The sequence below is a fragment of the Amblyomma maculatum genome, chromosome 7 (genome assembly GCF_055883805.1).
Source record: "Amblyomma maculatum isolate TAMU_Amacu chromosome 7, ASM5588380v1, whole genome shotgun sequence".
NCBI classification, from domain to species: domain Eukaryota; kingdom Metazoa; phylum Arthropoda; class Arachnida; order Ixodida; family Ixodidae; genus Amblyomma; species Amblyomma maculatum.
Window position 1 is genome coordinate 113,417,015 of NC_139350.1, and position 23,261 is coordinate 113,440,275.

General features: G+C 44.1%; 1 protein-coding gene across 1 annotated transcript in view; it reads left to right on the forward strand.

Annotated features, from left to right (window-relative positions):
- Nucleotides 1-23,261, forward strand: part of LOC146184449 (uncharacterized) — a 153,403-nt gene that overhangs the window by 118,379 nt on the left and 11,763 nt on the right. Inside the window, exon 4 of the mRNA XM_084608543.1 lies at nt 11,902-12,087. Within this exon, the coding sequence (XP_084464669.1) occupies nt 11,902-12,087 (186 nt within the window). The remainder of the gene's footprint in view (nt 1-11,901; nt 12,088-23,261) is intronic.

Below are 23,261 nucleotides of genomic sequence, written 5' to 3' on the forward strand. Positions count from 1 at the left end.
TCGGTTCTGGCAGTCTTGAAGCCATAGGTAGCGTAAGAGGGTTCTAGCACAGCTGTCGCCCTCGCTCTTGATCACGTTCTACGTGACGCTGGCGGTAACAAAGGACGTTCCACGTTCGCCGCTATGGCTGAGGGTGGCGCTGGTGAACACTCTCAAGGTTCGTGCACAGACAACATAAATTCCCAAGCAAGTAGCAGGGGGGACAGCGGCCGATGTAGCTCAGTTGGAAGAGCACCGGACGCGATATTCGGAGGTCGTGGGTTCGGATCCCACCATCGGCACGTTGTTTTTTCTTCTACTTTGTGTTTAATTATCTTTCCCCTAAACAGATTACATTACTAATGAAACATTAAAAAAAAAACAAACAAACAAACATAAAGTACCATCTCCAACGCTTTCCTTGGCCTCGCCGACTGTTGGCTTCTTTGCTTCATGTATTATAACGAGTACCCTCATTTCCCCTTAATTGATCTGCTTGTAGCTTACGGGGGTCTCGGTTCTGGCAGTCTTGAAACCATAGGTAGCGTAAGAGGGTTCTAGCACAGCTGTCGCCCTCGCTCTTGATCACGTTCTACGTGACGCTGGCGGTAACAAAGGACGTTCCACGTTCGCCGCTATGGCTGAGGGTGGCGCTGGTGAACACTCTCAAGGTTCGTGCACAGACAACATAAATTCCCAAGCAAGTAGCAGGGGGGACAGCGGCCGATGTAGCTCAGTTGGAAGAGCACCGGACGCGATATTCGGAGGTCGTGGGTTCGGATCCCACCATCGGCCCGTTGTTTTTTCTTCTACTTTGTGTTTAATTATCTTTCCCCTAAACAGATTACATTACTAATGAAACATTAAAAAAAAAACAAACAAACAAACATAAAGTACCATCCCCAACGCTTTCCTTGGCCTCGCCGACTGTTGGCTTCTTTGCTTCATGTATTATAACGAGTACCCTCATTTCCCCTTAATTGATCTGCTTGTAGCTTACGGGGGTCTCGGTTCTGGCAGTCTTGAAGCCATAGGTAGCGTAAGAGGGTTCTAGCACAGCTGTCGCCCTCGCTCTTGATCACGTTCTACGTGACGCTGGCGGTAACAAAGGACGTTCCACGTTCGCCGCTATGGCTGAGGGTGGCGCTGGTGAACACTCTCAAGGTTCGTGCACAGACAACATAAATTCCCAAGCAAGTAGCAGGGGGGACAGCGGCCGATGTAGCTCAGTTGGAAGAGCACCGGACGCGATATTCGGAGGTCGTGGGTTCGGATCCCACCATCGGCACGTTGTTTTTTCTTCTACTTTGTGTTTAATTATCTTTCCCCTAAACAGATTACATTACTAATGAAACATTAAAAAAAAACAAACAAACAAACATAAAGTACCATCCCCAACGCTTTCCTTGGCCTCGCCGACTGTTGGCTTCTTTGCTTCATGTATTATAACGAGTACCCTCATTTCCCCTTAATTGATCTGCTTGTAGCTTACGGGGGTCTCGGTTCTGGCAGTCTTGAAGCCATAGGTAGCGTAAGAGGGTTCTAGCACATCTGTCGCCCTCGCTCTTGATCACGTTCTACGTGACGCTGGCGGTAACAAAGGACGTTCCACGTTCGCCGCTATGGCTGAGGGTGGCGCTGGTGAACACTCTCAAGGTTCGTGCACAGACAACATAAATTCCCAAGCAAGTAGCAGGGGGGACAGCGGCCGATGTAGCTCAGTTGGAAGAGCACCGGACGCGATATTCGGAGGTCGTGGGTTCGGATCCCACCATCGGCACGTTGTTTTTTCTTCTACTTTGTGTTTAATTATCTTTCCCCTAAACAGATTACATTACTAATGAAACATTAAAAAAAAAAAAAACAAACATAAAGTACCATCCCCAACGCTTTCCTTGGCCTCGCCGACTGTTGGCTTCTTTGCTTCATATATATATATATATATATGAAGGAAAGAAGCCAATAGTCGGCGAGGACAAGGAAAGCGTTGGGGATGGTACTTATGTCTTTTTTTTAATGTTTACTTGGATAATCACAGAAATTAGTAATGTAATCTGTTCAGGGGAAAGATAAATAAACACAAAGTAGAAGAAAAAAAACGTGCCGATGGTGGGAACCGAACCCACGACCTCCGAATATCGCGTCCGGTGCTCTTCCAACTAAGCTACATCGGCCGCTGAGCTACATCGGCTTCTTTCCTTCATGTATTATAACGAGCACCCTCATTTCCCCTTAATTGATTGCTTGTAGCTTACGGGGGTCTCGGTTCTGGCAGTCTTGAAGCCATAGGTAGCGTAAGGGTGTTCTAGCACAGCTTTCGCCCTCGCTCTTGATCACGTTCTACGTGACGCTGGTGGTAACAAAGGACGTTCCACGTCCGCCGCTATGGCTGAGGGTGGCGCTGGTGAACACTCTCAAGGTTCGTATACAGATAACATAAATACCCAAGCAAGTAGCAGAGGGGACAGCGGCCGGTGTAGCTCAGATGGAAGAGCACCGGACGCGATATTCGGAGGTCGTGGGTTCGGTTCCCACCATCGGCACGTTGTTTTTTTTCTTCTACTTTGTGTTTATTTATCTTTCCCCTAAACAGATTACATCACTAATTTCTGTGATTATCCATGTAAACATTAAAAAAAAGACAAAGTACCATCGTCAACGCTTTCCTTGGCCTCGCCGACTGTTGGCTTCTTTCCTTCATGTATTATAACGAGCACCCTCATTTCCCCTTAATTGATTGCTTATATATATATATATATATATATATATCTTGTGGGACAGCACTTGCACAAAACGTCTGTTCTATTCCAGAACCAGCTGGCACACAGCGCGCGACGCTCCGAGCAGCAATCAGCGATGATGATGATGATGATGGATCTATGCAGATGAAAGAGGTGAAAGTTCACGCGTTGCGCTCCCACAAATCCCCCCCGACAAAAGAGCGGCCACCCTGGTCGCTGATTACAGGGATGAGGGACGACGGGCATAAGGCTTCATGCGCGAGACGTGGACGATCTCTTCGGAACGACGACGTCGATCTGCGACGGTGTGCGAGGGAATAACGCGATAGTTCACCGGAGACATTTGTTGGAGTACTGTATAAGGGCCAATGTAACGATGGAGAACCTTCTCACAAAGGCATGGAATGTGGATTGGTGTCCAGAGGAGAACTACATTACCAGGGTAAAAGGAGGGAGTTCGATGGCGTTGATCATACAGGGCTTTGCGTTCTTGTTGAGCATCTTCAGTGTTCGAACGGGCAAGTTGGCGACACTGGGCCATACAAGTGGCAAACTCTTTGCCCAGAGATTCAGACGTAGAGGGAGCAGAGAAGAGAAGTAGTGTCGAATACTGTCGATGGTTGACGGCCATAAACTAAAAAGAAAGGGCTATAACCAGTAGTGCGCTGAACAGCGGAATTGTAGGCGTAGGTGACGAAAGGTAAAACGTTGTCCCAGTTCCGCTGATCAGGAGCGATATACATGGATATCATGTCGGACAAAGTGCGATGAAACTGCTCGATGAGTACGTTGGTCTGAGGGTGGTAGCTAGAAGAAGTCTTATGGACGGTGCTGGCGGCGCGCAGTACTTCCTCAAGGACTTGAGAAAGAAATGTCTTTCCACGGTCGCTAATGAGAATACGAGGAGCACCATGACGCAAAACTATCGCACGCAGGAAGAAATCGGCGACTTCAGAGGCGGCACCGGAGCGAAGAGGTGCGGTTTCAGCGTACCGCGTTAGATGGTCGATGGCAGTGACAACAAAACGGTTTCCGTCTGACGTCAAAGGGAGAGGACCAAACAAGTCAATGGCGACCGTGTCAAAAGGCACAGATGGGCAAGGTAGAGGTTGCAGTGGGCCAGCAGGAGGGGATGTTGAACGCTTGCGATGCTGGCAAGACGGACATGATGAAATGCATTTGGCGACGCTGGCAGAAAGCCCAGGCCAGAATTAACGGCTCTTGATACGGTCATAAGTGTTTTAAAGTGGCCTAAATGTCCAGCAGTGGGGTCGTCGTGGTAAGTCTCCATAATTTTAAAATGAAGGGAGCGAGGGGCAACGGGTGCCCAGCGTTGTCCCGTAGGGTGATAAACGTCGCGGTAAAGTGTTCTATGGTGAAATCGGAACCGACGAAGCTGACGGCGCAAGCGCCTTTTTGGGACAACTGATTCCCCACGGAGGCGAGCGATGATTGTGCGGCAGTAAGGGTCAGTCAGCTGCAGGGACGAGAAATCAGCGTTGTTGTCGAGTGGAGCTATAGCAATGGGTGCAACATCCAGGTGGCGAGCAGAAGGCTGACTCGGATGGCAGGAGGGAGAGGAGACCGTATGTGGGGCCGCGTCAGTAGGTAGCAATGGGAAGCGAGAGAGGGCGTCAGCGTCGAGGTGTTTTCGCCCAGATTTATAAGTGATGGTGAAGGTGTATTCTTGAAGACGTAGTACCCAGCGACCCAGTCGACCCGATAAGTTCTTCAGCGATGACAGCCAACAGAGTGCGTGATGGTCTGTGACATTGGTGAAGTGGCGGCCATACAAATAAGGTCGAAATGTTTGAACCGACCAAACAACGGTGAGGCACTCTTGCTCAGTAATAGTATAGTTACTCTCAGCTGCAGTAAGCGTACGACTGGCGTATGCGACAACTTGCTCTTCAGACACTGCGTTGCGTTGCAAGAGAACCGCGCCAATACCGTGGCCACTGGCGTCTGTGTGAAGTATGGTGGGCGCGTCAGAGTCAAAATGGCGAACACAGTAGTGGAAGTCAGTGCCTGCTTGAGAGCGTTGAAGGCGTCTTCACATTCAGTGGACCAGGTGTAAAACACTTTGGAAGACACGAGCTTGTGTAACGGGGTCGCAATTGTTGCAAAGTTCCGAATAAAACGGCGGAAGTAGGAGGCTAAGCCAAGGAAGCTGCGAAGATCTTTCTGACGTCGGGGCCGAGGAAAATTAACGACAGCCGTAATTTTTTCGGGATCAGGCTGGATTTCTGCCTTACTAACGGCATGGCCGAGTATTGTGATGGTCTTACTGGCAAAGTGGCATTTCTTAGTATTCAGCTGAAGCCCCGCCTGGGCACGTGAGGACTTCAGTAAGACGCTGCAAGTGCTGAACGAAGTTTGACGAGAAGACAATGATGTCGTCGAGATAACATAGGCATGTTATCTCGTTAACATAGGCGAAGCACGGTATCAATCATGCGCTCAAAGGTGGCCGGAGCATTGCAGAGTCCGAAAGGCATCACGTTAAATTCGTAGAGACCGTCGGGGGTAGAAAAGGCAGTCTTGTCCTTGTCTGCATCGTGCATAGGAATTTGCCAGTATCGCGAGCGGAGGTCGAGACTGGAGAAATACTCAGCGCCTTGGAGGCAGTCTAATGCGTCATCAATACGAGGCAAAGGGTAAACATCCTTGCGCGTGATCTTATTAAGTGCCCGTTAATTCACGCAGAAGCGGACTGAGCCATCTTATTTTCGAACTAGGACCACAGGTGAGGACCAAGAGCTCGTAGTAGGCCGGATGACATTTCGAGCAAGCATGTCAGCAACTTGCTCCTCAATGACTTTGCGTTCTGCTGCTGAAACGCGATACGGCCTTCGTCGAACAATAGCAGAGCCGTCCGTCTCTATGCGATGAGAGGTGACGGAGGTCTTCCCCAACGCTGAGGCGCACACATCAAAAGACTCTCGGTGCCGCAAGAGGACATCTAGCAGAGCTGTGGACTGCTCGGGATGTAAGGTCAGGACTGATGGCGGCTGCGAGCGCAGAGGATGTCGGAAATGGAGGCTTGGCAGCAGGCGGTGGTGCGCTGGAATGTGTGTTGAGGGGAACGGGATCGCAGTCAAAAATAAACCCAACTGCGGCTCCTCTGGGCAGTAAGAACGGTTGGAGAGTTGTACTGAGGGCCGCAACCACCGCGCAACCACGGGTGAAGGAGGTGAGGCACGAGGCAATGGGAGGTGGGGCAGGTGCCACAGTGCAGTTGAAATTCGTCAGTTCATTTTTGATGATGCTGCGCAAATTCACCTTTGCTGGCGGAAGAGTTGGATATACTGCAGAGGGGTTTGTAAGGCCGTAGAGCTCCTCTCGGATCATGGTGCGTATTAGGGATCGCAAATTTCCATCTATGAGGGAGCCACCATCACTGGAGTCTTTCACGAGGCGGCACGACTGCAGCTGGTCCAGACGTTGGCATGTGGATGTGATGTCAGACACGGACGATGGATTTTTAACCACGAAGGCATTGAAAGCAGCAGTGTTGATGTCCTTAATTAAGAGGCGAACGCGCTCAGATTCAGGCATAGCAGTGTCGACACGGCGACAAAGAGCCAGAACGTCCTCGATATACGATGCATAAGGACTCGCCGGGCTACTGGAGACGAGCTTCAAGTTTTTTCTTTGCCTGCTCTGAGCGACCAGCCGGAGTGCCGAAAATTTTCTTTAGCTGGTCCGTGAATGTAGGCCAGTCAGCGATGTCATCCTCGTGATTGAGGAACCAGGTTTGGCGACGTCAGCCAAGTAGAAGACGACGTTGAGCAGTTTATGAGCGTCATCCCAGGGGTTAAATGTACTGAGCCTGTTGTAGTTGTCGAGCCAGTCGTCGACATCTTCACCGCGAAGGCCAGCAAAGATTTGGGGATCGCGCTGGCGGCTGGTGACAGTCCAGGCAGGGGCAGCCGCAGTAGGAGCAGGAGACGCCGGGGGTGAGCGAGTACCGTTGCCCTCATCCATAGCGCAGGGCCGTTGATGCAAGCGAAGGCCTGAACGGAGCTCCAGGGAGAACGGTAGGTGGGTCTAAAGCGAGAGGTGGGGAATACGAATCGCACCTCCGCCACGTCAACCCACCCCGCCTTCCCCGACTTGTTCGGCACCCGTGTGCGGTCACGTCGCTGCCATGATACCATATCCTACAGTGCACCGTCCTGTTACAGCCTGGCGCCCCTCCCGCCCTGTGTGCTACTATTGTGGGATACGTGGCCACATTGCCCGTGTCTGTCGCCGCCGCCAGCAAAACGAGCAACGGGGTTATGCTCCCTTTGAACGTGCCCGCGTGCGCCAGTCTGATGATTCTACACTGCCCTACTCAGAATTTTACCGGCGTTCTTCCTCTCCTACGAATTCCACCGATGTTTCACGGCCCTCGCGTCCTTCCCGACGCCGATCCCCTTCGCCTTTTCGCCGCACGTCATCGCTTCGTCCTGCCTCGCAACCCTTCCAACCTATAACGGAAAACTAACCGAAGCAGTTTTTGGAGGGAAAGCTGCTTCGAGTTCGAAATCTACAATTCCTCCTGGGCGACCGTCGAGTATGTTAGTAGTGATTGTTGAAGGATTGTACGTTGAGGCCCTCATCGACACCGGCGCCGCTTATTCCGTCATGCATTGCTCTCTGCGTTCTCATCTGCGCAAAGTTCTAACGCCATACATCGGTCCGCCACTTCGTTTAGCTAATGGAACTATTATGAAACCCACCGGCCAATGCACAGCACGTGTCCTCATCGATAACCAGCGGCATCATATTGAATTTATTGTGCTCCCCACGTGCGTTCATCTCATGATCTTGGGGTGGGATTTCTTATCGTCGGCGTCCGCCCTCATCTCTTGCCGTGAGCGCCTTATTCATCTTGTGGACCCCGATATATTACCGACTTCTGATTGTTCACCACCACACGTGTTCGCAGCAGTTGATTTCGTTTTGCCCCCAGGACGCGAGCATTTGATCATCGTGGCATTGAACTACCCTCTCCATGGCGAGGCCTTCGTTATGCCTGCTCCTCGGTAGACCTCCGACGGCCTAGCTCTTACCCCGCACCTCCACCACTTGTGGGACAGCACTTGCACAATTCTATTCCAGAACCAGCTGGCACACAGCACGCGACGCTCCGAGCAGCAGTCAGCGATGATGATGATGATGGATCTATACTAATGAAAGAGGTTAAAGTTCACGCGTTGCGCTCCCACAATATATATATATATATATATATATATATATATATATATATATATATATATATATATATATATATATATATACACGCTAGTGAACTCAGACGCGCTCGACATGGAAGCCAAGGAAAGTTTAGCTACATGCGAATGGCGCTAGAGACTGGAGAAATTAACTTCTTCGGATCCCGAGGTAGCCACTGCTTTTTGCGACGTATATCCAGGCATAGCAGAGCTAAGCCATCTTTCATTTTTCTGATGAGTATTGTCACAGACAGCTGAGCCGTAATGGGGGTGCGGCCATTTTTGTGTTGTCTACCACCACGTATAAGCGTGGGTATGATCTTGGATTTAAAATTGCTTACTGTGGATTAGTCTGGTTAGAATTTGATTACTCTTATTAATATTGATGACAAAAAGGTAATTTTACGCTGTATTCACCATCATCTTCAACTTGTGAGTATTGCAACGCTCTTGAGCATGCCTTGGAAGTGTTGTCATTTGAGAAATGCATTGTAGTAATTATGAGTGACATCAGCAATAACCTTAATGACACATATTCCGCCTTTATGTTTGTTCGAACTGTCTACAAAAATTTTGGGTATGAATGCTTGACTGCTGTTTCAACACAATGTACACACAGGAGTCCAGGCGCTCTAATCCAACACTTACTAATTTTGGTAGTCCATCATATGCATGCGTTTTATTAATCAATATTACCTACGACTATCATATCTGTTTGCGTTTTCACTCCAATGATTAGTCTAACACAACCACGTCTCACAAAGTTTTATTCGATGAGCTCTCATTCATTACTGCGTATGTGACGCTGACTGGTCCGAGGTACGCTCATTGACTGACCCACAAGAAGAGTTTTTGCTGTTTTCTAAACTGCTGTTATCATAGTATCAGCCACATTTCCTCAAAGAAAAAATAAAAGGATAGCACCATCATAGTATCCATGGTTAACAGAACAGTTGCTGAAGTCTTAGTGCAATAGAAAAAATGTCTCTGAAAAGGAAAAAAACCTACCCTTCAACGCAAGATTGCTAGGTAGATACAAAAAAAAATTGCCAGCTCTTTCTCAGCACAATCAAATATAGCGAAACGAAAGTACTATGACTGTAAGCTACTAAGCTGCGGAAGCAATATCGGGAAAAAATGGGTGAATGTCAACGTTTTCATAAATCGCTGTAAGAAACATATGATTACCAAGATAGTAGATGATGGCGAGGAATATTGCCACCCCTCAGATTTAGTGTATGCCTTAAGCAACTTTTTTCTATGTATGAATAATGATACTACATCTTGCTATTCGCATCCACCTATTCGCCTTGCGCATTCGTTTTTCTAATTTCCAACAGCACCTGAAGAAGCTTGCGTTATTAACAGCCTCAAGGTAACATGTGCTGGCCTCGATATCCTTTTTACCTCAATCATATTAAACTCATTCCAAACTTATATTTCATGTTTTAACTGCAATCATTATTTTATGTTTAAAACAGGTTCCCGCGAATTAAAGTATGATAACACCAGTTTTTAAGAAAGATTATCGCACCCTAAAAAAGGACTAGAGCAATTTGTGCGCTACCGTTTTTTAGTGAAAAAATAAAAAAAGCACATTCTAAAGCGCCTTAGAAATATCTTGCCAAGTTTAGGAGCCTTTCTCTGTGTCAGTATGGGTTCCGCTCCGGGTACACTACTGATCCAGCAATTGTGTGTCTGACAGAGCAACTCAAGAAGTAGCTTGAGAATAATGAATGTGCTGCCTGTGTGTTCATATACTTATGTAAGGCTTTCGACTCGCCTAATCACGCCATTCAATTTATTAAACTCGAAAGAATTGGAATTACAATCCCACCTTTATCGCTACTTCGTAGTTAGTGGAAAGAAATCAGGTTGTTAGTGTTGCAGGGACTTACTAGAAAGTAACAACTTATATAGGCTTCCCTCAAGATTCCAGCTTAAGACTGCTTCTATTGTTACTTAACACTAATGATCTGTCTAACTGTCTTACATCCACCAATCGCCTTGTATACGCTGATGACACCACGATCCTAAGCTTTGACAATTGTGTCTCTTCGCTAGTTAGCAAACTTAACCATGACCTTGCTAACGCTATGGCTTCGTTCAAGCTAAATTGTTTACAAGTCAGTGTTGGTTTGGTAGTTAACTTTACCTGGACTAAAGCAGTCTTGATTCGTCCCCTTAGCCTTGATATTACAGTAAACAATACTCCGCATCCAGAAAATAACATTATTGAAATTATAGAGAAGCTCAAATCGCTCGGTGTTGTATTCGACTCTCGCATGATGTGGTCTGACCATATAATGTATATTGAAAGCAAGCTTACCAGATCTGTCGGTTTCCTCTCCAGACTGCGTAGCGAATTTCCCCCAAAGTATAAGCTCCTTTTTTACCACGCTATAATTCAATCACACAAACTATTGTCCCTTCGTTTGTGGTACAACATCCAAAACATATCTAAACATCAAACTTGGTCTCCAAAAGAAGGCAATTAGATTGATCGCTGGTGCATGCTACACTGCCCACACAGAAACATTATTTTCGCAATATAGGATTCACCGTGTTCATACCATGACTGAGTATCGTCAACTTCACAGCCTTAAATTGTCACCTCAATGCTTAACTGATGTCTTGAAGAAAATATCAGGACTTAAGCCTTACGAAGAACCCTTTCACACCAGAAGTAAACAAATATGGGACGTTCCTCGAAAGAGGACCTTATGCGGTAACCAGAGCTTTCGTTTTACTTTACCATGCATATTAAATCATTAAAAAATACACAACCGAAACATTTTTAGCGCCTCAATTAAGGAATTTAAGCTTTGTTTTATCAATTCCGCACTGTCTCTCTGTACTTTCCGTTCCTTGCCTTAAACTTTATTATAAAAATAGTCATTTCATTTTCATTACGTTTTGCCATGTTTTGTGCCTACAGTTACATTATTGTGGGCCGTTAATTTACTGTGCTGGTTTTTAACTTGCTGTTTCATTTGTATATATGTGCTCTTTCTGTGCTTCATAATTTTCATGTTATATATGTATATATTTGCCTTAATGTCACACGTCTTGCTGCTCTGCCATTACTGGGCCTCGGACATCTTTCAAGTTATCGTTGTAGCTTTTCGCCTGAGGCCCATTTCCTGTATATTACTGGAAATATATATATTTTTTTCAATTTTCAATACTAAGACCAAATTTGTCGTTTACTTCGCGATCGTGACTGCCTAACTCTATTCCTTTCATTTCAGTGATTCACTAAGCAGTTTCTCCCAACGATTGCTGCATATACTTAGGGGTTAAATTCGATCCAGTCTGAAGTTTTATCATCATATAGATCGCATAAACAAGAAAATTACTTATGGAATTCAAATTGTTTTATCCCGTATATTCTTTCCCATATCTACTCTTATGTTATTGTATCATGTCTTCATTCATTCCCGTATTAACAATGATATACTCTCATGGCGCCACACAACCCTACTCACAAACTCCCTTATGGCGTGATTGGAGCTAGCTCTACGCACCCGGACACTGGCCGCTCCCAAGTTGTACGGGCAGAAAAGCGCATGATGGGGCACTGTCGCGACTTAATTTTCTTTTTCTTGTGTGCCGGAATGGGCTAAGTAAAGGGGGAGAGGAGGGGAAAGATTTTCAATCGGCCGAATGGTCGGATCTACTAGAGCTTGGCCAAGGAGTTTTGCCATGTGGTCAGAATTTATGGAATACTTATTGCTGGTGCGAAGTTTTCTAGTTTTAGAAAAAAGCCTTTTATAGGCCCTTAAACATTTTCTTGGTGTATGTACTCTACTGAATTTAGCCTAGCTGCGATCCCTTATATAATTGAGAAGCTTCGAACAGATGGTTTCTTTTTTATTTCCATTTTTCTGTTGTCTGAGGAAACAATAATTCAAATTCCGGTTTCGCTGTTTGTCCTCCCTCTCCCCCACTTACTGCAGAAAGTGGCGCCCTCGGGAGCCCGAAGCTTCAAGCTGCAGGAAACAAGAAGATACAGACGCCAAAGCGTGGTGGCGCTCTCATCAAGTCAGGATCATTGCTGAAGATGTTGAAGAATAAGACTCCTCATGCCCGAGAAGAAACACAGGTCATGAAATTTGGCCGCATCCTGGAAGGAGACACAGCTGGTAGGTAAGTGAAGATGGATCACTTCAAGAAATTCCTTTACACCCATGCCACCGAAGAAGAACCTGACTGCGAGATACAAGGATCATGGGCTAATCACAAGTTAGTGCATTGCTTATCACTAAAACTATGCAAGATTTGGAAGGCTAGAGCTGGAATCGGCGGTCGATTGTAAATGCGGTACAGCACAGTTTCTAATTGCTTACCTTACAACCCGAATTGTGTCTTCTCATGCTTACTTTTTATGAAAATCTCAAATCGAGCTCGTTGTTTATGGACCGAGAGTCCAACATGAACGTTTCTGCTGGCGTAAATATAAAATTAGAAATCACTGCATATGCTTATGTTGTCCAGCAACTTGCAATAAAACCCACTTAAAACATTGAAATGCTTAGAAAATATTATTATTATTGTTTGTTTGGCGGGGTTGTATCATTTTTCTTATTTTTTTAATGGTTAGCTCTCGGTGACTTGATTAAATTTTAAACGATAATGCACTATTACAGCATCTTTACAGTTATGAGCGGTTTATTTTAGGATAGAAAACATGGAAAAGCCCACAGTGCCGGAGACGTTCACTGTTTTATCCCATATGTTACTCTAAACAGTACGGTTATAACTTATTTAAACTGCATATATTTTACAGTGCGCTTCTTGGTGCTTAATGCCTTAACCATGAATACGAATTTTCGCAAGTGGTCTTAAAAAAAAAATCAATATTCAACTTTAAACCATAGAAGCTGTTCAGTAACTCTGTTTTGAGCCAAGCATTGCTCTGAAAGGCGATAACAGGCCATAAAAACAGCGACATCTGTGATACGCTGGTTTTCTTGTTTTTGTTTATTATGTCTGCTATTAAAATCAATGTCTTAATTGATCACAATGCTTTGCAGTTTTATTTAGCTAAGAAACATCAATATTCCGCATTCCACTTCAAAATACAATGACAAGAAGATGGGTGTGGAGAGTGTAGGGTCAGGGTAAGAGCAAGGGAGCAGACTGGAGGATGTAAAGTGGAGGTGCAGGTGCCTTCAAGCTTTTTTTTCATGGTTTTCTTCATATCTTAGTCTGTCATATATGTTCCAAGTTCCTATCTTGCATTCATGTCACGTTATTGATAAAGGTTCTTAAATATATTTTCATTCTATCGGCCTTGACCCATGTAGTGTGAGCAGTCAAAATAGTATTTAAAACAAATACTGACGATATAAGGACCATTGCGCCTAATTACCTGGAAATGAGCACAGTATTGCTATTTTACCGTCCATATTTATGAGCCGCATAATTTGCTGTTTTATTGCAGTGCTAAGGGTTATACGAAATTTACAGGAAGCAGTTTGATGTTGCGTACAATATGCGGCAACAGTGGTACTGCCACTAGATGCCGCCATTTCGAGCCTTTTAGCCACGACGGACAGCGGAACTGAAAGTGTTGTATGTCAAAGCGTTTTAACAGGCATTTAATTGCCAAAGTGTCCGGTGTTGTTGTTTTTTTTTTTTGTTTCGAGTATTGTGGCCACCAGCAAACACTGGTGCGTCACCTCGCTCGGTTCAATGGCGCAAGGTATATACAAAAAGAGAAAACTCAAATTTTCCTTTCGTCGGCATTTTGCAGAGGATTGAGCTCATATTCCATGATTAAAGTACGTGCTCTTTACTGTGCCACAGAAAGCTCTGCTAAACAGTGCTGTACTGAATACAAGAGAGATGCAGCGATAAAATCGAGGTTAGCAACAGTTCCTCCCCGTAGCTCTACGAAACAGGGCAAATATTTTGATCCTTCAATCCACTCGCAGCGAAGCCAGCGCGTGCACTTCAATGTCCATTCAAGAACGCATCGTTTGACGTCGACATATTCTGACTTTGGATCACGAAAGACTATAATTTCCTCCTTAAAGGTCAGGCAGCATGTATACGAAGTTCTTCATTACCTACAACTCCCCGCGTTCTTATAGCAATACTGAGTGACGGCTATTCAGATCGCCAAAAAATTTGACGGTGAAACTTACGCGCAGGGATTTTTGAGTCTTAAACAGTTTTTTCTGAAGTTGTTTTATTTCTTTGCTAATGTGCATGATTTTGTGAATGCAAGCAGAGGTAAAATAATTTAACTTGGCAAACATTTTTACCGGTAGACAACATCAGCCCTTGCAGAGCCTCCACGAATGACTGAGTCGATAATCACGCAGCAGGACGGCTATAATACGTCTCTTTGCCACTTTTCTAAACACTTTTGATCTTCCCAATACACTGAAGGCTAGTGTAACATTGTACAATCCTGGTGCTTAGTTTTGTTTCAGTAAGGATGAAACCTATTTTCTTGCTTCGGTTGGCGAGAGAGCGGAGACACTCCGAGGTTCCTTTTCCATCTTCGTCCTAGGATTTCTGACTGATGCTGAGAAAGTCGGCATTAATGTTGTTAACCTACCTCGGCGACACACTTTCAACATTACTATTAATGGGATAACCGTTCCGTACATACAATAAAATAGAACACGTAACTGCGATATTTCGTAAAACAGGGTATTTTATTCTTCAGCTTATCCGCTCTTGTAATGAAGTGGACTTGTCAGTGACTTCCGATGAATAATGTAAAGCAACAGATCATCTATCAATTCAACTGATTACAGCAAATGAGGCACACAGTTTTGTCTATTTAATGAGAACAGCTGAGCACTTAGACAATCGTTCAAGCAACTTGCTTTGAAGTGTACAAGTTGGCCAGGACGCTGAAGAAAAGTAAAATAGCGTACCAGTAGAAAACGTGGGCGAACATATGCGCACGCGCGCGTGTTCAGTTGTATATGTCATGCAGTGCTAAGGCCCTCAATAGTTCTATCCACATTTCTTGCAGACGCTCCAATGCAAAGCACTATAAAGGAAACTTTCAGACTTCAATACTGTGAAAACTCAGTATGCGTGATAATTATTTACTTTCTCCGCTACCGCCATCAGATTATCAATAGAAAAAAGGAAATGTATAAGCTTGCGAGAGGCTGTGTGTTTGTCCCCAGATTCAAACCAATCCTTATATTAGGTAGCAGATATGCAAATTAAGATGTGTTAAATACAGCAAATGCTCCTGTGAAGAAGGCTTTCGCACCTTCCGCGAAAGCTCGAAAAGCTCCTTGCTGTATGCCACACCCGGAACACTATGCGCGCAGGGGTGGCGGAATCATGTGATGAAATGCGGCAGCGCCCATGCTCTGACAGTGCAAAGCATCTATCAGCAGAAATTTCCAGTTGTTTGATATGTGTAACACTGAAAAACAGTACCCCCTCAGGTTAATGATGCGCAATGGCTTCCATTTGCTGCCCCCCTCGCGGATCCTCACTCGTGTACACTCATTTTGTTATTACCTTAATTTCTAATCTCTTAATTTGCGCCTTTGTTATCTCACACGCACTCAATAGCATAGAAGCTATCATACTATCTATTACACCACCTGACATATATACTATAAAGCACAACTTAAACCAAGTTGTGCGAATGGGCCTGCTCGTTTTTATGGCTGACTAGAAATTGGTCGCGGAGCGTAGGATTTCGATCTCTAAGTCCAATCTGAAGTGCTACCGGCATTAACAGCACCTGTTATCTCAGCTAGGTCATGTCTAAAAGACCGGCCACGTCATTGTCCAAATATAACCTGCCGAGGGAGTGGTCATTATACTTTGCTCGCAGCACTGACACCGATTTTCGAGAATGCGGACAATTCACGTGTGCACGTGTTAGATACATAATAAATATTTCCTGAACAACGAATCGGATGTTAGGCGAAGAATTGTATTCTGTCCTATACATATTCCATCTCATTTCTTGATTTGCCAAGAAAACACCCTTGACTGGCCCCACGGCTGAAAACTGTTATGACGAGGGCATGTAACCCTATCCCTTGGCAAATGGTAGTACATCTAATAGACAGCAGCAAAGCACAGACAAAAACACGCCATTTGAGAGCAATAATGGAGTTATAGTACAAACAAGAGTGCAAAACAGAAGTGGAATGCGTAACAGTGCCTGTAGAAAAATCGCACGGATGAACAGTTTGACAGTTGAAGGTATTTGCAATATGTTCCTAAAATCGCAACTTATGAAAGAATTGAAAATTAGTGTGCATTATCTAGAACAAAATTATAAAATAAATATACAGAAATTTGCTGCCAACTATGGAGATTTAATGTGGGATTTTGTGCATTTCGGTATTTAAATTTTATGGCTAATTGTAATGCAATGTCTGCAATGCCGTTCTTCGAGTATGTGCGTGGCCCTGGTTTCACAACTAAAAATGCAATAGCAGTGAGGAATTTTTTAAAGTGGCTAGAGGAAAAATGAACATAAGATGCAAAAACGACACCAGTACTGAAGTTTAGTAATGGTGTATTTTTAATACAGTCTGTGTGGAAGAAAAATATTCTATTCTTGCCACTTCTGCAGGTACTGTAGTGTGGCAATATTATCTTTCGAAATAGTCACCCATATTAGGCTATGTACAGTAACTTATGTGAGACAGGAAGCGCGCTGTATATGTAATTTAGCTTTTATTGCCAAAAATCGCGACATCAGGTTAGTGCTTTGGTTACAGCTGCCAGTTTGTTGCACAGGTTGGTGGCATGGTGATCCCAGCAAATTTGATAAGAAAATATGACACCAGGAGTTTTGTGCTGAATCTGAACAACCCGATTTGCCTAAGGAAGCGGTTTTTTTAAGTTGCCGGTTTTGTTCTTGGCTGGGAGAAGTTTGCATTGGCTTTTGTCTATTAATATGTCTCCAAAACTAAACGCTCATCCTCTGTAATCCTCGGCACTCCTCTCATGTTCCCTAAATCAATGTCTCTTTTGCAAGGCTCCGTAGAATCAGTTGTATGCATCTAACCTGTTTCTAAAATGGAGTTCCTTTTCCTCTTCTGTTAACACTGTTTTCAACATTGGTTCAGGACTTAGGAAAGAATGGTTGTTACATTACTAATAACAGGAAACGCAGGACCAATAATTCCGCAAAAGGTTATTGCCCCTATTGGGATTATTTGAAGCGCTCTATATATAACTGACTATTACAGCAATGTAGTTAACAATGTTTGTGGCAGATTCATGCTTAGTTCGGCATATAGAAGAGCCTGATGTCGGAGCAAATGCGTTGAATAAGGGTTATAGTCTGAGTTAGTATTTTTGTTGCTACTAACAAGAATATCTTTGGAAGCTGCATTTTATGAATTCCTATTAGAAGAATTATTCATATATGCTATAGTTTTCATTAAACAGCAGGGAACTAACTTGCCCTGATTGAAGTCTTGCTTTTGCATACTTCTCCAACAGTGGGTATTCTCTATATCAATACACTAAGAGTGATAATCCTGGTTAACTTTACTATGTCAGTGTGCTGCCTATCTTGACAGTTCTACTATCACAAGAGAATAAGGATTACACTTGAGGTTCTGGCTTTCTAGGGAGGCTGACGCTATCCTGGGTTCTTGCTACATGTGTAGCAAGGCTCGAAGTCTGAACCAGTACCCGTCCTGTGTTGTGTTCTTGTACTCGATTTTTCATGCATTGGTTACGTTTAAATTGTTCAACATTCTACTCTCTACTAAATGTCAATTTCGTTCAAGATACATATCAATTGAACTAATGCAGCCAAAGGTTTTATTCCTGTGATTATTTTGGATAAACCGTGGGTGCATGAACCAATATATCGAAATATGAAAACTGAAATCATCTCTGGAAAGTAAAGATCGGCGTCCACAGCATCAAAACATGGCTCAGCTTTCAGTTTGCATGCGTACTGACCACATTGTCAATGCGAAGCAATATTTTTATTGTGTCATATATTTTTTTCAGCTACTTAATATCAGCATAATTATGGCTCTACCAGTAGCTCCAGGGCGGTGTTCTGACGAAATGATGTCTTTTAGATTTCTTTCTCCAACGTATTGTCGTTTACTTTCATTGCGTGGTGTTAAGCATTGCTTAAAGGTCAATGTTTTTCAGGTCACATGCCAAGAAACAATGCCCCCGGAAAGCACATCGCACTAATCCTCCTGAAGAAGCCAAGGAATGTGCTGGGGGTTTGGATGGTATGTGACAGAATATGTTTGTCTCAAGTATTCAGTGTAGGTAAAGCTTCGGTCAAGTCCTTAATCTAAAGGATCTTTATCTCAGCCGCAAAATGAAGCCGTCCCGGTGTCGTTTAAGACTGAAGGGCCGTGAAATGCTATGCGCCAATTTTGCACTTATATAAGCAATTTCCAAGCATTTTAAATTCCTTTTGACTTTTAACAATGGCACATTGGCTCCATTTTACGGCGGACACAAAAATGGTTTTGCTTCTGCACTTTTGGCGAAGAATGTGCTTACTTTATTCAAGAGGTGAGCGCAGCCGAAACTCTCTGCTCAAACCGAGCCCGGACATTATGCTGCAGACCCGAGCCCGGACCAACACACAGAGCGTTTTAGCCCGGCAAGGCCTAGTGCTCACGCCTAAAGCCTGGGTTCGGCCCAGCCCGACCTCCTTTTTTGCGCTTATTTGTCGATACAGAAAGAATGAGGTTATTAGGTTCATTTATCATCAGATGTTACTTTGAGGCTGCTAAAAGTTCTCTCGCTGCTTTAACTTCTTGCTACAATGACCTATTTTTTGCAAGAGCAAGATTGTGGTACACAGCTTCCTTGCTTCTTCAAAAAGCTCTGGCTCAGACTCTGAGCAAAGGGTTGATGCTGTGGCCAAGCATTTCGAGGACTCATGTTGTTCCCCAGGTGCCTGTGAAGGTAGCGGCAATGCGACACCGCTGCATTGCGTGTGCCGAGAAACGAGGACACAAGTTTGGTTGATTTATGAGAGTCATTGTCCCAAAGCAATTGTTGCTTTGAGAGACACCGTAGTGGGGGGCTTTGGAAATTTCTACCACCTTGGTCTCTTTAACGTGTACTGGCCTCGCACAGAACACGGGCGTCTTACATTTGACCTCCGATCGAAAAACGGCTGCTAAGGCTGAATTTTATACTGCATCCTTGGGAACAGAAGTCAGGCGCCCTAACCACTGCACCGCCCAGGATGAAGAGAATAAAATAGCGCCACGGAAGAAAAGACAAGAATGGTAGACATGCGTCAATTGACAGCGAAGTAGTGTATTGCAAAATGTATAGGATTTATATAAACTAAATGACACAAATAAAAACGAGAAAGCGAAAGCTCACACCGATACAACCTGGCTGAAATCAAGGAACATTAATGATTAAATTACACGTGTTCATATGGGAACAGAGTTACCAGTGGTCTGGTAATACAGGTGGTGCCTAGCATTTGTATATTGAAAGCCTCGTAATTGAGCCTCGAATTCTCATCATTACATAGGGTAAAGGTAGCAGTGTAATTGAGATTCATGTAGGAACCTTTATTCTGTGCATAATAAAGTGCAGGGTGGCTTCTACATGACCGGGTCTCTATCATTATCATTTGCATGTTTATGTAGTTGATCATTATAGCAGCGTCACATCTCACCAATATAAAAATGGCCACATGACGTCGGGCCACATGACATCAGCAATCTTTCTTCTTCACCCCGCTGTGGTAGCGCAGTGATTAGGGCACTCCACTACTGTGGCCAAAGATGAGGCATCGAATCCCGGCAATGGCGGCTGCTTTTCGCTGGAAGTGAAAAGCCAGACGTCAGATGTCCGCGTGCTGTACGATGTCAGTGCACATTAAAGAACCCCAGATGGTCATAATTTACGGACTCTTCCACTACGGCATTTCTCATAGCCTGAGTCGCTTTGGGAACTCAAACCCCATAAACAAAAACCAAGCCTTTTTCTTGCTTTTAATCCTTATTACATATTCTGCTTATTTTATTCGTGGCTGAAAAACCTACCAAATGCCTGCTTTGCTCATAATTCAAGTAAGGATTTGCGAAACTGTACGAACGCGGGATTCACCCTATTTTCTTATTGTCTGCTTGACTAGCATTGGTGCACTTGTTATTTGGTAATATACATTTGTCAAGTAATCAAGTCAACGTTTTTTGGGTCTCCTGCAACCGATAGCATAGGAGTAGATGTGTCTGTCTTAGCCTGAGACCGAGGCAGAAAGCTGGTGAGGGATCAGAGACTGACTAGTGCACTTTGCGGGGCTTGGACTCTCGGGCGGGCCTCAGCCCGTTAATGCCTCAGCATCTTTCCATGAGCCTTAGAGTGTGATTGCCAGCAATGAATGTATGAGCGTTCCTTGATCGTTGGCAACGATGAATAAGTTCCGTAGTGAACTCCTAGCAGCAGAGTCTGCAGCTGATGCCCCTCGTGGGCTTTTTTTTATAATTACATCAACAATCTGCACTACTTTATCCTTGCAGGCAATTGCATGGTGCGACAAATGGCTTTTTTTCAGCTTCTTTTCTAAGGATCTTAGTGTAAGCAGTTGTAAATGCGCCTCCCAAGGTAGATCAGCGGCTGGGGTGCTCGACAACTAACCCCAGGTATGCAGGTTTGATCCCGACTACGAGAGTTTGAGGGATGCAAAACTTGTGGCATCCATGTCCTGTTTAGTGTCAGTGCGCATGAAATAACTTTAGCTTGCCGAAATTTCTAGGGGCCTCTACTGAAGTGCCCTTATAGCTATAAGCTGCTTTTTCATATCAAAGCTACAAAGATGATTTGCAAGGCAGGCCTCAAATGTTGATAACAAATATGTTATGGGTTTTCACAACATTGTAAGAATTTCTCATTGAGTAAAACTTGTTAGTTAAAGGTTTGTCAAACTGCAGTTTGAGGTTTCCTGTTTTTTGTAAAACAACTAATGTCAGAAAGATAAACACAAAATATTTTTTCTTTTAGTGATTTTACTGATTTTTAGTGATTTTATTCTGCAAACTTTGGGCTGAACAAAACTAATAGTGGGATGGTACTGCTGATGAAACATCCGGCAATAAAATGCAAATAGCATTCTGTGCCGTTGCCTGGATAAAATGGACATGCTTATCTTAAAATTTTACATATTATCGCCAAGAATTACATCATCAAATAATAGCAAAATCAGGTGAAGCTTGAATTGAAGAGCGTCAAATGAATGTCTCCGTCAGTGCTGTGCATATTTGTGAACCCTAAAAGAGAATCAGGTTTTTGCCACTCCCTTAAAGCGGATAATTGGCCTAGTTGTTACGGCATTGTTTATAAGGCAGCGCACCAGGAAACACATAGACAGGAAGAGGGACAAGCGCTGAACCTATAAATAAAGTTCATTCCGGAGCATGTCAGAATATTACGAAACTTCAACAAAACAAACACAACAAGGTCGGATAATATGAGGATCCCGTGACATCGATAATGACGGCTTACCTTCGCGCATCTAGGAAATTCAGAATCCGTTTGCAGAATACTTTTCCGACTGCAGAATCCTGGCGTAACATGAGTGCAAAACAGCATTATAGATTATTCAAGTAGATGCAATAGCTAATGCTATTTATATGTCAATAGAGGCAATAGCTAATTGATGTGTCAGCCCACTATCACTATCAATTCTATCAAAAAAAGAATTGCATTTCCTTGATGCCTGGTGGTCCGCATCTTATCCGACCTTATTGTGTTTGTTTTGTTGAAGTTGTTGCGCATATATTTTGAGGAGCTCCCGAACAAAATTTAGTTCAGCGCTTGTCCCCTTTCCTGTCTATGTGTTTCCTGGTGCGCCGCCTCTTATCCAATGCCACACCCGACCTGCGGTCGAACAGGAGCACACCGCATCAAGGTCAGGTAGTAAAGGTATAAGACAAGAGCAGTATGCTGAAAACACACGTTCTCGCCATTCTTTTGGTTTGACAAGATTCTCTTTACTGTGTGTAACCGCGTAAAAGATTACGCAATCTTCGTCTATTTCAGATGCCAACCTTCACACTTAAGTTAAAAATGAAGGTGAAAATGGAAAAACGTTTGATGTTTCTTATCAGAGAGTACTCCCTGGATGTACTTACATCTGTGTGGTCAGTTCTTTGATACCGCAAAGTTTCTAAATTTTCCAACTCTGAACAAATTGAGGCACATTCATGTGAGAACGCTATACATGTTCTTAATACGTAAGCATATGGGCATTTAGATGGGTTTCGCTTGGGAATGACATTCTAGGAACAGTAAAATGGGAACTACTTGGTATATTGGAAAACAATGATGCCATCGAATAGAGCGTAAAGGTGTGGTAGTATCAAAATGATTGATCTGGGTTAATTAGCTATATATTGAAGTAAGTTTGGTCAATCAGACGTCTAAATAGCCGGAGGGGTACATGGACGTTCAAAGGGGGTCACGCGGTACTGGACTTCCAGTGACGTAGCATAACTTCCATGTTGCTGAACATTGAAAATGTTTGAACGTGAACGAGCGGGAAAGGATAAGATTAGCGTGCAAAAATGGGTGGGAATGGTTGCAAATTGTGTAAAGAGAGGTTATCAACCAACTGCAGTCTGAAAAATTTCTAGATGAAGCAGAATCTGCATTGTAGAAATTCGAAAGCCTGAACGTTGCTACTGCACACGGTGCATCACGCGCCCCTTGTTGAACAAAACCAGCGTTTTGTTGAACACATTAAAGTTAACTGGTGTTCTATAATTGGTCTATAGGAAAGGAAAGGCGCAGTATCTGTCACTCGCAGAATCCCTCTGACACGTCTCGCGGACAACGCAGCAGCACTCAGGTTTACGCATTTCTTCAGTGCAGATTTTGCTTTGATCTCGGAAACTTGCTTAAATGGGCCGTTTATCCATGATATATCGATTGGGTTGTCGAGAAAACTGTTAGCTAGTGCCCAGTTACTAGAAATGTGGCATTACACTGCAAATTACATCATAGTGTAATGCAAATCACTAGGAGGGGAGCACCTGCAGTCTCTAAAAAGCTTGGCGTGCTCACACGCCGTTGATACATCTACGTGAAAAATGCAGCAGACTCCATTGTTTCTTGCCTTTCAAATAGAGATCGGACTCAGATGCAACAAAAATATGACACAAACAAAAATGGAGCGACACTTGTGCTTCGCGTGACGCATGTCCATTAATGGCACCCTATTGCAGGCTCCCTTTGTGGACCTTCATATGCACACATGCCCTTAGCTAGTCATATAATATGCGTGTTCTTCACTATACAGTCGTATGCTACCACAGTATGCTACCGCAATGTAGAAGAGCACACCACACAGATATAA